Source organism: Gadus macrocephalus, chromosome 7 (assembly GCF_031168955.1).
Source record: "Gadus macrocephalus chromosome 7, ASM3116895v1".
NCBI classification, from domain to species: domain Eukaryota; kingdom Metazoa; phylum Chordata; class Actinopteri; order Gadiformes; family Gadidae; genus Gadus; species Gadus macrocephalus.
In genome coordinates, this window is record NC_082388.1 from 19,326,419 (window position 1) to 19,342,044 (window position 15,626).

General features: G+C 45.4%; 1 protein-coding gene across 5 annotated transcripts in view; it reads left to right on the forward strand.

The window, feature by feature from the left end:
• Nucleotides 1-15,626, forward strand: part of arhgap32b (Rho GTPase activating protein 32b) — a 78,648-nt gene that overhangs the window by 35,893 nt on the left and 27,129 nt on the right. For 3 of the 5 annotated variants that reach the window (XM_060057179.1, XM_060057180.1, XM_060057181.1), the window contains exons 6-11: nt 7,674-7,760; nt 9,717-9,854; nt 10,941-11,033; nt 11,477-11,599; nt 12,091-12,168; nt 14,653-14,734. In XM_060057179.1, the coding sequence (XP_059913162.1) occupies nt 7,674-7,760; nt 9,717-9,854; nt 10,941-11,033; nt 11,477-11,599; nt 12,091-12,168; nt 14,653-14,734 (601 nt within the window). Of the gene's footprint in view, nt 1-2,449; nt 3,346-7,673; nt 7,761-9,716; nt 9,855-10,940; nt 11,034-11,476; nt 11,600-12,090; nt 12,169-14,652; nt 14,735-15,626 lie in introns of those variants that run through there. The other 2 variants (XM_060057182.1, XM_060057183.1) reach the window with 2 other exon arrangements.

Genomic DNA, 15,626 nt, shown 5'->3' on the forward strand with positions numbered 1-15,626 from the left:
CCATTTTGAATGCGCTGTCCGATGAGAGGGTGACGCCCTATATGCCATCAAAATAAATCACCACTAGCGTCAAGAGCAAAAAGCTGAATGAACTGGGTCAGTGGTGGATTATCATCGGACACTAATAGCTAGAACACGTAGTAGAGTATGATGGGAGTATTCTTGTCCACTAGCTGGGTTATGCCATTGCATCCGCCCCTGTATTGGACTGGCAAGCTAATGGAGAGATATGGATCACTAGTGCTAGTGGACCACCCATTTAATTCGTAACCCAGGCAAGGCTTTGTATGAAATGTTGTGTCTAATTAGTACATTCCATTGGGTTTCTGCAATTGTTGTGTTGCTCTATTTGGTTGTCTGTTTTTTTTTCCATCGTGAAAAAGTTGTAAACATTGCTGAGCTGCATGCTTTCTGATTTGGGAATCTGTAAATACAATTATGACGCATATGCTGGACCAACAGATGGCTGGAAGAATGTCAAGGGTTTGTATTGAGTTTTACAGACGGCTTGCCTTCTATTGGTCTGTAGTTAGTTGCTCTCTCTCTCATTACGCTCTCCGTGGTCGAGACACGCTCATGGCCACGTCTCCTGTTCTTCAGGGGGAAAACTCTGTGACCGGGGCGTCCACTCTGGGCCTTAACCCCTCTCGCTGTCTCCTGGCTCTGATAAGTCCTCTTCTATAAAGCTGGCAGCCATTTGAATTTCCATTCCGCACGCCGGTCACGGGCCCTTTTTTTAAATCGATCTCATATGTTGATGGCACATATGATGTCATTGCTACCACTGATGCAAGTTGAAATTGTTCTCGGCTATTCCTCTTTGACGAACAATCAGAGCACAAGAAGGTTTTTCTGGACGGTCTGGTTTGGGTTCAGATGCAGAGGACTCCCGTTGCTGTTATGGTACAACAGCAGCCAGCACAAGTTATAGTTATTATGTACCAGTAGCCACCACCAGATATAGTTATTGTGGACCAGTAGCCACCACAAGTTATAGTTATTATGGACCAGTAGCCACCACAAGTTATAGTTATTGTGGACCAGTAGTCACCACAAGTTATAGTTATAGTGGACCAGTAGCCAGCACCAGACTGCTATGTTGGACCATTAGCCAGAACCAGACTGTTATGTTGGACCAGTAGCCAGAACCAGACTGTTATGTTGGACCAGTAGTCACCACAAGTTATAGTTATTGTGGACCAGTAGCCACCACCAGAATAGTTATAGTGGACCAGTAGCCACCAGCAGACTGTTATGTTGGACCAGTAGCCAGAACCAGACTGTTATAGTGGACCAGTAGCCACATCCAGACTGTTATGTTTGACCGGTAGCCAGAACCAGACTGTTATAGTGGACCAGTAGCCAGCACCAGACTGCTATGTTGGACCAGTAACTAGAACCAGTCTGTTATGTTGGACCAGTAGCCAGTACCAGACTGTTATGTTGGACCAATAGCCAGAACCAGACTGTTATAGTGGACCAGTAGCCAGCACCAGACTGTTATAGTGGACCAGTAGCCAGAACCAGACTGTTATGGTGGACCAGTAGCCAGGACCAGGCATGTTTTCTGTTTGGTTGGTTACGGTTTTCATCACTGATTCCCTGTCTTGTGCTTTGCCAGAGATGAAGGTTTATTTTGTACGCAAAACACAGATGGAGTGAGGGAGAACCTTGGCTCACAGTAGGTATTTTTGAGGTATATCAACATGCTTTTTTTCCGATGCCACATCATTGAGCTGTGTTGTGTGCTCCGGCAGTAATTGCTGATGCTACATCATGAATCTTAAGTGCATTTTACAGCCCTTTGTCATGGATACCGTCACAGTCTGAATAACCATGACAAGCTAACACCTCTCAACACAGAACCCCAAAGAACCCAGTCTTTATTACATACATCGTACAAACTCAGTTCTAGAATGTGTACCAAGTAGAAAAGGTTGTTGTAGTAACTAAAAAATAAGGGGAAAATGCCCCCCCAAAAAAGAGGCCAAATATAGGGAACCTCCTGCTCACTGTGGTCTAAAATGATATCTTTAGTACCACTTTACAAGGCTGAGTTCTATGTCCCAAAAAGGGCACCCATCTACTGTCAGCACAGGTCCTGTCTTTGAAATGCCAACATGCTAGCGGACAGGAGAGAAAGAGAGAGGGGCACACAAAAGCAAGAGAGAGGGAAGGAAAATGGCACGTGCAAGAAATGCTCTCCTGCAAGTGCATCCACTCGTTTTCCCTTCCTTTCATTTCCTGCCCTCCCCCCTCTCTCCTCTGTTTCTCTGAGCTCCCTCTCCTTCTCCCCTTCTCCCCATCACCTCTCTTTGTCCTGGGGAATGCACCAACCAGAGAAAGAGAGAGAGAGAGAGGAGGGCGGGGGGGGGGGTGATAGGGGGTGTGAGCCAGCATGTCAGGGAGGGGAGAGAAAGAAAAAGGGAGTGAGAGACCGAGAGGGAGAATAGTGTGTGTGGCAGGGACGGTGAAGGAAGGAAAAAAAAAAAAACAGCCCAGCCGGCGAGGAGGTGGAAGGGGGGAGCAAGGAGCAACAAAAGAGGAACTGGGCTCTTTACTTTCACCACCGCTTCTCCTCTTTTCCCTCTTTGTTTCTCTCACGGCTAAGCCAACTAGGATCTTTCTTTTTCCTTTTTTTTTTTTATTCTTCCTCCTATTTCAAAGTTATTTTGGCTGCCGGAGACCAAAAGCCCCGAAACAGGGACAGGATCAGAGGAGAGAAGGAGAAGGAGAGAAAGAAGGAAGGAATGCAGTGTCACGTCTGTGCGACAGAGGAGGGGGGCAGGGCGACGTGGAGGGGATGAAAGCCGCCCTGCCGAGGAACGCGTCCCGTACCGCCGTCGCCACCGCTGGCTTTATCCACCCTCACACTATCAGCCCCCACCCCTGCTGCCACTGCCGCTGCTGCTGATGTCGTTGGCTTGCAGATCTCTTTGAATCCGCCACAGAGAAAAGCGCACACACACACACACTCACACAGAGAAATACACACACACATGCACCCATGCACAAACGCACACATGCAGCGTGTGGTGCAGAGTTGACGTTTGCCTCCAGCTGAGGGGTAATCGTGTCCTGGACGGGCCGAGCTGGGACTCTGATTGAAGCGGAATATACTTCGCCGTACACACAGAGAGACTCAGTGATACTTTTCTCCCGGCTACCTCTTCCCCACTCCACAGTTTGAAGTGGAGGGCTGAGGACAGGTGCGTGAATGTGAAGGAGCGGGAGGGAGGGGGTATCGGAGGGGGGTTTCTGGCAGTAAGGTCGACGGCGTGGTGTTACTTCCACAGCCCACAGTAACCGGCCAGGAAGCCTGTGAAAGACGGGATACGATCCACTGTGAGTAAAGCCATCATCTTCTCGGTCCTTGGCTCCGCCGTGGCCTTTTAAAGAAATTGTGTTTTCACACTGGCTGAGCTATCGCCAGCATTAACTTGTGTCTTCTTTGCACGGTCCATAAATACATGTGCTGCGGTTTATATATGGCTGCTTCATTACACCTGGTGCTGATCTGCTTTGAGATCTATGGGAATTAACCAGCCGACTCTATGTCTAACTGTGAAAGTGCTGGGTTTTAGATGAATGGATTGAATGTATCCAGTTGGGGAAGGATTTATATGCAAGCACAGGCATTTTACCAGCGTGTATTCTGGGCTTGACTTGGTTTGTAAGTGGCACTTACTAACAATGCGTAGAAATGGGTTTCATCCTTTTAGAAAAAAGCATGTGGTATGTAAAATCTCAGTGGAAAAAACTCAATTAAAATGTGAAAGGAATTTCCTCCATTTGATTGATTGATTTAGTTTAAATTTCAAAGGCAATAGAATTACTTCAAAAGGCAATGGTGCATTAGCTTGCTTTTGTAAGATTGAGTGTGAGTGGAGCACAATTGCTGAAAGTACAGTTGGGACGAAGTGCAATGAGAAGCACTCTCTTTGTGCCTTGTAAAGTAAAAGTCTTGGCTTGGTGCAGCGTAGTGCTGCACAGGCATCTTTGCAACCCAGCTACTCCTTTAGACAGCCACACATTGCTCTGCGTAATGCATTCAGTTGTGCATTGAGTGACTGCTTTACACCTCTATGGGCTGCGGCCACTGAGCAAAGCTTAAATCCATTAAAGCCATTACAGGTTCTCTGGAATTTCCCATTATCTAATGTCCTCTTCGAAAATAACACTAATCCCTGTCCCAATAGAATAGCCTAGCTGCAGTTGGTTCACAGCCCAACATCGTCAGATTACACCATGGTATGTTCACTTCTGTCCCAGAATGGGGCTAATTTCATCGCATTGATTCAGTGTAATTCTTTGAGGGGTAAAGGCATTTTCATCAATTGGAGGAATGCTTATACTTGCTTATACCTAATTATGACTTCTAATGTTATTGTTTGCCAAGAAAAAGGGATAAAATATGTTGTAATGTAATGCAAATGTCATGCAAATCAAGGGGTCATCTTTTTAAAAGCCGGTTTGTTAGGTGTGACAACCTCTGTTTATGGTGCACATATGAATAAATGATAGAGTAGGATCCATCACAAACCCTGGCAAGCAATTAAGAAAAAACATAACAGCGCTTGTCTCTGTACCGCATTTTGTCCTTACTGGGTAAATTGCATTGTAGCCTTGGAACTACGAATTATTTTTGTTATGCCACACTGACAATTTTTGATCTAATTTAAGGGTTGGTGCACAGAAAATTGTAGTCACTTTTCTAACTCACTGCTTTGAGATGCTGGGGGCTTTCACCAATACATTGGTTGTACATGGTCTGCAACAACACATTTTAGATATTTTCTCATGCTCTCGTGTGGTTGAATTGGTCTCTTATTCTGCCCTGTTTTAAACAAGGGATGTATGCTTATTGATGCTTCAACATTCATGTGTAAGAATGTGTGGATGATTTGATGTGAAATGTTTATCCAATCAACTCTATATCCTTTAAACATCCTAGGAACTAAGATGGATCCTCTTGTTAACTGAAAAAGAGAATGCTGTAGGGTATCTTATTATGGGAAGATTCAGGTGAAAGTGATGGGCCGAACCATAGTTTGAGACAGCATAACAGGTTAGGATGGCCAGCCAAAATAACAATGGATCAGTAGACCATGAGAATGAGAAGTGTAACATTTGTGGACTCACTTGATGAAAAAGTCCCTAAAAAGCCTTGTGATGGATTCATTACGGAACTAGATTATAAAAAAAAAGGGCACGAACAGCCTAAAAAACTGGTTTAAATCTCAACGATCAACACTGGTTTCTTTAACATTTGTGTTCAAATGGTCAAAGTTCCCAAGCATATCATGTTTTATGGCGCTTGTGTAGAACTTGTCCAAAACATAACTGCATTTCTTTGTCTTATGACAAGCCTCATGGCGATTGAGCAAGCGCCTAGTCAATATAAACACAAGTTTTTTTATAGTCCTGTATATCACTTCCAGGTGCTGTTCTGCCAACCATTTTCTTCCTATTGAGTTAGTAGAAGGAGAACAGTATCACATGTTGTGGTTTAATTCGTTTTCACTCCTGCAGTACAATGCATTTTAACTCGACGTGTTCAAGAAAGGCATATTAGATCTCGGTTTTATCCAGTGAAAAACATGCACATTCTTTATGCGTGTGTTTATATGTCCATGATATCCAGAAAAGAATGGCACCATTAGAAGTTCAACAGATGTCGTACTCGTAGTGCAATCAAAACTTTCTCCCAATTTGGAAAATAAAATGTAATAGTGGTTGTGGGTTTGTGCAAGGTTTTTCAAAGGCTTTTTTGGGCACTCTGTTAGCCAACTTGTTCCTCATAGTTTTTTGTGAGCCTGAATTTAACAAGACTCATTTTGCATGAGCATTATTTTCTGTCTTTTGGAGAGCCGTACTGTTTCATAATCGGAGATGAAGAGGAGTTATCCATTCTACCCATGCACCTCCCTTGCCAACTGTCTTTAAATCAAGCTTTAATAGGAACCGAAGCACGTTTTTTTTCTTCTCTCTGGCACCATGTCATTACCCAGACAATGTCTGTTTAGGGACACATAAATAATATCGTTCTCCTTTTTATTATCCACCACTGGGGAAGAAAGACACCTTTGTGTGCGTAGCACATATGATTTTACCGGCAGAAGTTGTATTTTTCTAACTAAATACATGCCGGCATAAAAGATGAACAAATATTGGCGGGAAAGAGTGACTATATGCATGTCACCAACATAAAAACATGGTCTAAGGGTTAATGTACAAGAGAGACCTGGTCACAGAGAAGCCTGTAGTAGCCGGCCCTCGCGCTAGCCACTGCTGCCAGGGGTGTTTAAAGGAGTTTCAGTGGCACAGAGAGTGGAATGCTACAATGCAAGCATTGTTCTGCTGGTGAAAAGACATCAGCACCCTCCTGCACTTCCCCTGCTTCCCCGCCCCTCCCACACCCACCTGAGCTCCATAATTCACATGTGTGGAGGCTCTATCCCACCTGGCACAGTGACAAGCGTAATGCTTTCAAACAGGAGTTGCTGAATGGCTCCCAGAGGTTGGTGCTCGCAAATTGATATGGAGCCCCCCCCACTCCCCACCAACTGGTTTCCAGTAAAGTTTCTGTTGCACGCGGGAACAATAATACCTTTTTTAAACATGTTAAATCCACAAAATCTGAACATTAATTGATTCTTCGTCAGTGTATTCTTAGGACGCAGTGGCTAGTAACAACCATAAAGAACCGTGAATAACCAATTAAAATGTCGATCCTGATATAAGAAATGGTACAATAGGGTAAGGGTCCAACCTGGCAGGGTTTTTTGTCATCACCGAGAGAATTGGGCTTTCACGCCAATAAATGACAAAATGCTTAAACAAACCATTTACTTTTTAGTCATCAAATTAAATGCACTCTATTTTTCCCAGAGGGGGAAATTCCGTGACTTAGCAGGCTTTATCCAAAGCAACTAATTGTAAACTCAGATACATGTCATAAGGAGCGGGTATAGGGGTTAGGCCTCTTGCCCTAGGGTGCCTACAGGTAGGCTGCAGACACTGTGGATTGGGGCCAGTACTTGTGTGTGTTGAACATCTACAAACAAGCCCCATTTCCCGGCACTGCTCCACACATCCGAGTGGCTGTCTTTTCACAGCTCCCCACACACGGTTCTCCCCCCAGGCGCTACACTGACGAAGCCCGTAGGTAGCAGCTGCTCCTGGGCTGTGCCTGGGCTCGTTCCAGCCTCCTCTCATCTATATTTCAGTACAGCGTGGGCGTCCAGCAGGTCTCCGTTGAGAACACATGAGCATAATCATCTCCTGAAATTTGTAAATAGAACACCCTCCCTTTCCTCTGCTGTGTCCCCCCCCCCCCCCCCTCACCCCTCTAATGACAATACCATGAAGATCCTCAAAACGAGAGCCGGCCACAGCTTGTTCCAATGAATTCTCTTTGTACCAGCCAGTCTGGTAATTATTTAAAGTAGATGGTTGGTGTTTTGTACGTCTTTTTATTCATTCATTTATTTGACCACCTGAAATTATCTCTGCGGGACATAATTAAACCACGGGCAGCAGAAGGCTTTGATAAGAAACGAAAGCAAAAGTACAAAATCGTTTTTTCTCATAGAATTGCTGTACCACTCTTGTGTCCTTTTGTGGAGTGTTCTTTGTTGTTTATTTATATATATGATTCTATTCTCCTGTAGCTTTCCCTGGCGGATGAGCAGTGTGAGGTGACCCGTAACGGCTATGAGTCCAAAGAACTGGTGTACCTGGTCCAAATCTACTGTCAGGTAAGAATAGCACTTCAGTAGGCCTGGGATCCATACATATATTCATATATAGCACTTTCACTTTGAACACACCATTATAGCTGGGAGAAATAACACAATATTGTTGAAAACCTGTTGAATAAACTACACATAGTTTAGTCATGTGTGTGTGTGTGTGTGTGTGTGTGTGTGTGTGTGTGTGTGTGTGTGTGTGTGTGTGTGTGTGTGTGTGTGTGTGTGTGTGTGTGTGTGTGTGTGTGTGTGTGTATATATTTGCATACATTTAGCATATTTCTACCACTGCCAACTACAACATTCATAAAGCAGTTTCAAGATTTATTGTGCATTCACTTCAATGCATTTATGTTATGATCGCTCCCACATTGTTATATAAAAAAACGTGCTATGTAGGAATGGAAAAGTGAGAGCCACAGCCCACAGATGTCCATGAGTGATTCTTTATTGGAAGGAAGCATAGACTAGGTTTTTAATGGAAAGTGTGCCCTGTTTGATAGAAACCTCAATGTCAATCAAATCCTGCCCTTCCGAATACCATTGGCCATCAATATTTAAGCTGCAGAATGAGAGATGAGATAATAATGAGAGAATTTTCTTGGAGGGCACTAAGCGTGACAAATTGCCAAATTCATCATTGTTGGCAAAAGTTTAGTGCTTTGAATGAAAACTGTGATTAGGCCCGAGTGCACCTGCAATGCAGCCCGTAAGCTATTACTTTGGATATATCTTTATCGAATTCTATTTCCTTGACCTTGCTTGGAGGGAAAATGTGGCTGTTCTCATGGAAATCCCAGCTCTCGCCAACACCAAGAAACTCAAGAATCTTGATAGAGAGAGAGAGAGGGAGTCGGCCAGCTAAATTGGCACCAACATTTCGCCTCAGAGCGGGTTGGCAACAGCTGTTTGTTTTGATGCGCCGCGAGTCTCGTCGCGTTCTAATCCACAGAACCGTCGAGGGGACGGGCGGCGGCGATGAGGCCCAGTAGAGAGAGAGCTTCATCGGGTAAAGTAGAGCAGAAGAGTGTCCCGTTAGTCTGAGAAGTACCTCCCCCGCCCCCGCCCCCGCCCATTGCCATGGTGAAAACAGCACTTGGATGGCACTGGAACCCCAATCCGGCCGCCGCAGGCCCTGCTCCAGTCTCTCTCTGGGCCTCGTTTCTCTCTTTTTCTTCCGACCTTGGGCTCTTTCGAGGTTTGGATGGGATTTCTCGCCAGCTGAAACCGAAACAACAAATCTGTGGAACGACTAGAAGTGGATTTTCCTCTTTTTTTCACGTTGCTTCTGTGTTTAGGAGCCAAGTTGTGTTTTGTGTGGTGAACCGTGGGCAAAACTGACCCGGTTTGGACTGGTGTTTGTTGGTTTTTCTTTCCTCCTTCTGTCAAGCCTGAAAAGGCAGAGTTGGCCCCATTAAAGGACTTGGTATGAGGAAATGTGTGGACATGGTTTGATGAGCTACACAGATAGTGAAAGATTTCACGTACTGAGGTAACTAAAACCCTTTAAGGGGGGAGGTTGTGATACTTGGACGGGGATGTTGAACAGCCCTCTGGTCACAACGCTGTGTTACAACTCCTTGAGCCGTGAAACAGTTTGAAAGAATGCATAGTAGCATAATGTCCCTACTTGAGATAATAACAGAGTAGGGTTTATGTGACCACCAGACGAGCTTCATTCATATATTTTTATCCCTGTCTTACCATAACACGTTCTCCCTTGTTGGTTCTGTTATTTTTCTCAATGGAGGCCTTGCATCGTATTAATTAGTATATCGTATTATATATGTGTATATGGCTTTAGTCCATCAAATAAACATTGCTTTATCAAGAGATCACTTATAAGGGGCTAACAGGTAGGTACATGTTGCGGGTAAGGTCTGGTATAGCGACGACAAATTCCCACGCCCCTGTGGGCATCACTAAGTACTTGGAAATCACTCGGCTGCGTTTCTCCCGTGCTAGGGCCGGAGCTGGATTGTGAGGCGCAGCTATGAGGATTTCCGTGTGCTGGACAAGCACCTGCATCTCTGCATCTACGACCGCCGCTTCTCCCAGCTGCCCGAGCTGCCCCGCTTCGACAGTCTGACGGACCAGTCCGAAGTAAGTTAAGCACTGCGTCGCAACCTCCAGGTATGCACACACAATCATAGGTGTGTGTGTGTGTGTGTGTGTGTGTGTGTGTGTGTGTGTGTGTGTGTGTGTGTGTGTGTGTGTGTGTGTGTGTGTGTGTGTGTGTGTGTGTGTGTGTGTGTGTGTGTGTGTGTGTGTGTGTGTGTGTGTGTGTGTGTGTGTGAGAAAGAGGACCACAGGACGGAAACCGCACCTGGGTCAATTCAAGTCAAATGTGGTTAATAACCAGCAGTGGAGCCACCATGACCCATTAAGGCAAACGACTTGGACTCAATACATATCTTCAATAATCTTCTATTTTTGTGCTTGATTGAACTAGATTCAATAAAACATTAGGTGGAGACAGGGGAATTAAGCCGACAACAATAATAACGCGATCCGACAAAACACATCTCTGCGGGGGCTCCCGACCAAAGAAAGCAGTACAACCAGTCGTTCTCGTTTTATAATGAGAGGCAATTTCCGAGTGATTGTTTCACTTGTCTGCCTAGAGGAGGACATAGTCTTGGCTCTCAATAGCCGTTCCTAGGATCCATTGTTCCTGGGGACGTATTGGCAGGCTTTCAAACGAAACCCTGGCACGCACCTCCACCGCTCAAATGAACCTCAGCGAGGCCGAGTGTAGCGGGGATGGGCACGGCGATTGTCAACGGAGGAACGTCGGTCACATGGAGCCCCAGAGCTTTTGTGCGGCAGCCCGTGTCTTTACTGCTCTCATCTCCGCCTTTCGAAACCAGAAAGGTGCCCTCTAACGAGGTATCGGCGGAGGTTGTTTTGAGTGTGATTGGCTGCTCCAAAATCCGAAACCAGGCACCCTTTTGCCACATACCACAGACCTAATAAAACCCCCTGGTTGCACTTTATTGGTGACCCACACCGGGAAACAGAGGATAAAAAAAGAGTCGGAATGGCCAAATGGGCTGGGTAATTCCGGATTAATTGTGAATCCGGTGTGTCTTCGTACTTTGCCGAAGTGAGATAATGGATCCGGCTCATGTTTCTTAGGGAAGTTGTTCTGTAAAGCTGAATGTTAACTGCCCCCCCCTGCTCTCACAGTCCGTTTCCCAGATGCTATTGGCCTACCTCTCACGGCTCTCAGCCATCGCTGACAACCAGATCAACTGTGGGCCCGCCCTCACGTGGATGGAGGTAAGGTCCCTCAAAGAGGAGCCTATCAAAGCTGCACATTGTACAGCCGTCGCCACATTTAATTACATTACGTTAGTTCAACATCCCTTAACCCATGACGATAACTGAACACTCACGTCGAGATTTTAACACAATGGTCTTCCACTGACCAAATTGCTTCAGAGGGAAAATAAATCAATGGCCTTGATTGAGCCAGAGTTGTGCTGGTTTAAATAAATGCTTGACTACATGCATACTGTGTATTTTACAGTGGGGATTTGCCACTCTAAATATATAACATCTTGAGGATATTTTCTGGGTCTTGCGTCCGTGCGTTTGTGTGTGTGTGTGAATGCGTGTGCATGTGTGTGGGTTTGCTTGCTTGTGTCCTTGTGTGTGTGTGTGTGTGTGTGTGAATGTATGTGTGTGCGTGAATGTGTGTGTGTGTGTGTTGCGTATCCCAGGTGGACAACAAGGGGAACCATCTGTTGGTGCATGAGGAGTCCTCCATCAATGTGCCAGCCATCGCTGCTGCCCATGTCATCAAGCGCTACATCGCCCAGGCCGCGGACGAGCTGTCATTTGAGGTGACGGCCCTCAGACGACACAGATGATGCATCTCCCTCTTTCTCTTTCTCCCACCCAACCACTCTGTCACGTCACTGTGTTATTCTGACACTGTCTTTGAATGATTCTTGATTGACTACTACTTTGTGTCTTAATTCCTCACAATGACTGGTGCAAATGTGTACATGCCACTTAGGTTTGGTGTGAAAGACATTGTCTGAGATTGATTAAGACATTGATAGGGTTGGACGTTCCACAAAAGGCAACTCTCTTTCATATCTCGAACCTTGCCAACAGAAAATATCAATAGATACAGTATACAACGTAAATGTTTTCGGTACTATGTCGGCCACACTTATCTAGAATTGCGCCAGGGAGCTGAAGGGAGAATATTTCAATCTTTTTTTTCTGTGCTGCAGTGCACGTCAAAGCTGGTCCCAATGCACCCCAGTATTAATATATTCTCTCTCTCGCTGTCTTTTTCCATATCTCTGGCTCTCTCTCTTCTCAGGTGGGTGATATTGTGTCGGTCATTGACATGCCCCCCAAGGAGGACACCACATGGTGGAGAGGAAAACACGGCTTTCAGGTTGGTTGTCTGAGAAAATGTCCCCTGCAGAAGTCCCTGTGTGCATGATGATAAACTATAGCAGTTTTCAGCCACTGCGGTGTTGACAATGATACCGTATCTCTCCACACAATCCATCACATTCTCTCAAGATAAAGATAAAATATTATTTTATTATTAGTTTTGAGTTATGGAGCATTATGGAGCTTTCTTTTTATGTACATTACTCCCAAGCAGTCAAAGGATTGGTTGCTCTGAATATATCTGCTGACTATCTGCTCATCATCTGGACATTCAACATGAAACAAGAAGCTCTGTTTGCAAAACCGTACGGATCGGGACGGAGGCTGAAGTCTGCTGTAGAATCATAACCAAACTTTTGCCGAAAAATCCGGGACACCCATCAGATACTTGCCGTGACCAATAGTACTAGAATCGTCTTTTATCCTACTACAATGTAACGATAAGGAAATTATAGATTCATGTCAGAAACCGGATTCTTTGCACTCCTACAGAGTGCAATTGTAGTACATTTGCCAATGGTCAACTGGCCTCAACTTTGTTCTGTTCTGTTCTATGTTCTGTTCTGTTTTACCAATTCATTAGAAAAGAATGCTGGACCTGTACAACCTGTACCTCAGTGTTAAACTACACAAAATACAAAAATGCACAAAAGAAAATCCCATAACATCGCAATATTTACAGAATCGCATTGCATATCGGTATCAGCACTCTAAAGTCGTATTGTGAGGTCCCTGACGACGCTCGGCCCTAATAGACTCCCGACTCCCGTCCCCCTAGGTTTGACCCTCTGTCCCCCACACCGTGACCCCTTGCGTGTGCTTGAATCCGGCCTCCAGCTGCAGACAGTTTTTATCCATCTCGGCCCCTCCAGCCGCCCCTCGATCTAACATGACTGCAGCTTACCGCTGATACCCCCTGCTGGGTGGCGAGTGCGTCCCCGTCTCATAATCCAGAAAGTGTTAAAGCAGACAGCTGGACTACTGGAGGTTTAGCAGTGGGTGGGGGCGTCTCTCTCTGAACTCCCATGAACTCTAGAGAGCTGACTTGAATGGGTTTATTTATGTCTTTATTTTTTCGTCAAGTCGTGTGTGTGTGTGTGTGTGTGTGTGTGTGTGTGTGTGTGTGTGTGTGTGTGTGTGTGTGTGTGTGTGTGTGTGTGTGACTGTGTGTGTGTGGCTACATCAGAGCAGCTGCTGTGCCATCTTGCCTATGCTTTCACTCACTATTTTACTTACTCTCTCACCCTCACTTTCTCTCTCTGGCTCTCTCTCCCTATCGCTCTTGCCCTCAATCTCTCTCTGGATCTCGCCCCCTCTCATTCTCTCGCTCTCTCTCACTCATTATCTCACCCCATATCTTTTGCTTTCTCTTTGTCACTATCTTGCGCCCTATCTCTTTCTCTTTTCTCACTCTCACTCCCCCTCAATCTCTTTCTCTCGCTCTCTCGCTCCCTCGCTCTCTTTATCACTATCTTGCTCTCCATCTCATTCTCTCTCTCTCTCTCTCTCTCTCTCTCTCTCTCTCTCTCTCTCTCTCTCTCTCTCTCCCCCACTCTTTCCACCGGGGAGCAGACAGCCAGTCAGTCAAGCCGTCTGTGTTTGTTTATGTGAGTGGCCGCGGAGGGTTGTCAGACGGCGCTGTCTGTCCATCTGTCGTGTTCAAGGCTTAGCGTAGCACAGCTCCGGGCGAGCTCTAGCGACGCTGCTTCAGAGACATGGTAGTAGAGGGGGAGGGGGAAATCAAAATACAGCAAGTTGATGGGATAAAAGGAATGAAAGATCAAATTGCATGAAAAAGGCCTAGGCTCCAAACTGTACACGAGGGGGCGTGTCAGTATGTTAGTGAATGTTATGTGAGTGAACTGCTGTGTTGATTTAGTATCATGGTGCCACCTGCCGGTCTGAAATCCTCCTCTGATGCATGATATGCTGTTACCGCAGTAAAACGTCATGTGCCGTATGTGTTGTTAAGAATTCAGTCATTGGGTATTAGTATCATTAGGAAACGAATGCAAGAAATGGACAAGGTACATTTCCTGGTAAGAGTTTAAGCCCTTAATAGCGCTCCCCGCGCTGGCTGTCTGTATCCATTCTATCCACCTACCATTTAATTCTACCCCCACCCCAAAAATCAGGCTTTCTACTAAAAGGACTCAAAGTCCCGACTCATAATGTACGGCGCGCTCTGCTTTAGTAAAAGGCCACTTACTTCACATCCGAGCGGCCCTATTTAAATGGCCCCTCCCGGCGCCCTCGGTGAGGCCTCTTTCAGAGCATGTCAGCGAACGCAACGCCCTCGCCATGTTAACACGACCGCGCTCCACGGAGATAAAAAGGTGTGTAGTAGCTGTTGAGCAGTGCTCTCCATCCCGGCTCTTGTCATCTAAAAAAAAGTCATGGTCCTGTTACTCTCTCTCTCTCCCTCTCTCTCCCCCCTTCTCTCTCCCTCTCTCTCTCCCCTTCTATCTCCCTCTCTCTCTAGGTTGGCTTCTTTCCCAGCGAGTGTGTGGAGCTGATAAACGATAAAGTGCCGCAGTCTGTGACCAACGCAGTGCCAAAGCCAGGTACCCTGGGCCTCTAACACAGCCCTCTAGTGGGAGTGTCTGTATGCTGAGAGGAGATTGCCCTCATCGTTTAATCACCTGAATGTCATGTACTGCAGCTGATATGGGCACATATCAATGAATGAGTTCAGGCCTTGTGATTGTACCATATGAAGTACATGTGGGTTTTGTGCTTTTGTGTTGGCTTGCGCAAATGTCAGATAACATGATGATTGCAGCAAGTATTTTTTGTGTTTTAAGGGAAGTGTGTCTTTATTAGACCATTTATTTAACACCTTGTTCCTAATGCACCGTTCTAATAATAATAATAATAATAATACATTTAATTTAGAGGCGCCTTTCAAGACACCCAAGGTCACCTTACAGAGCATATAGTCATCATTCAAAACTATGTAAAACAGACTAGGAATAAAAGGAAAACAGAGGTTAAACATGAATAATAATAATAATTAATAACACTCAAAGACGCCTAAAGTGAAGGGGGGACCTCACTAACCACCACCAATATGTAGCACCCACTTGAGTGCACTTGTATCTGCGACAAATTGAAGGGAAATTATGAACGTTTTTTCTTAACCAAATTGTTATTTTAACGGCGGGGCGGGATGTTTTTCCTCTGTCAATATGCAGATCAACTGCATATCAAAATAAGTCAAGTCATCGGATAAGCCCAGTGACCATATCCTCTTGTTGTTAAACTGAGTCAGAATAATAACACCATAAACCCTCTTGGCATGACTACAGCACACATTTTTTTCTTTGATTATGGTTCAAACCGGAGCCCCACACTTGAACCCTTTCCCTTATCCCCCACATAGAATTAGATTGATCCCCAAAAAGAAAAACAAGCCCTGCATCCATGTAGGGTCTTAAGCCCCTCCTGTATCAAGAG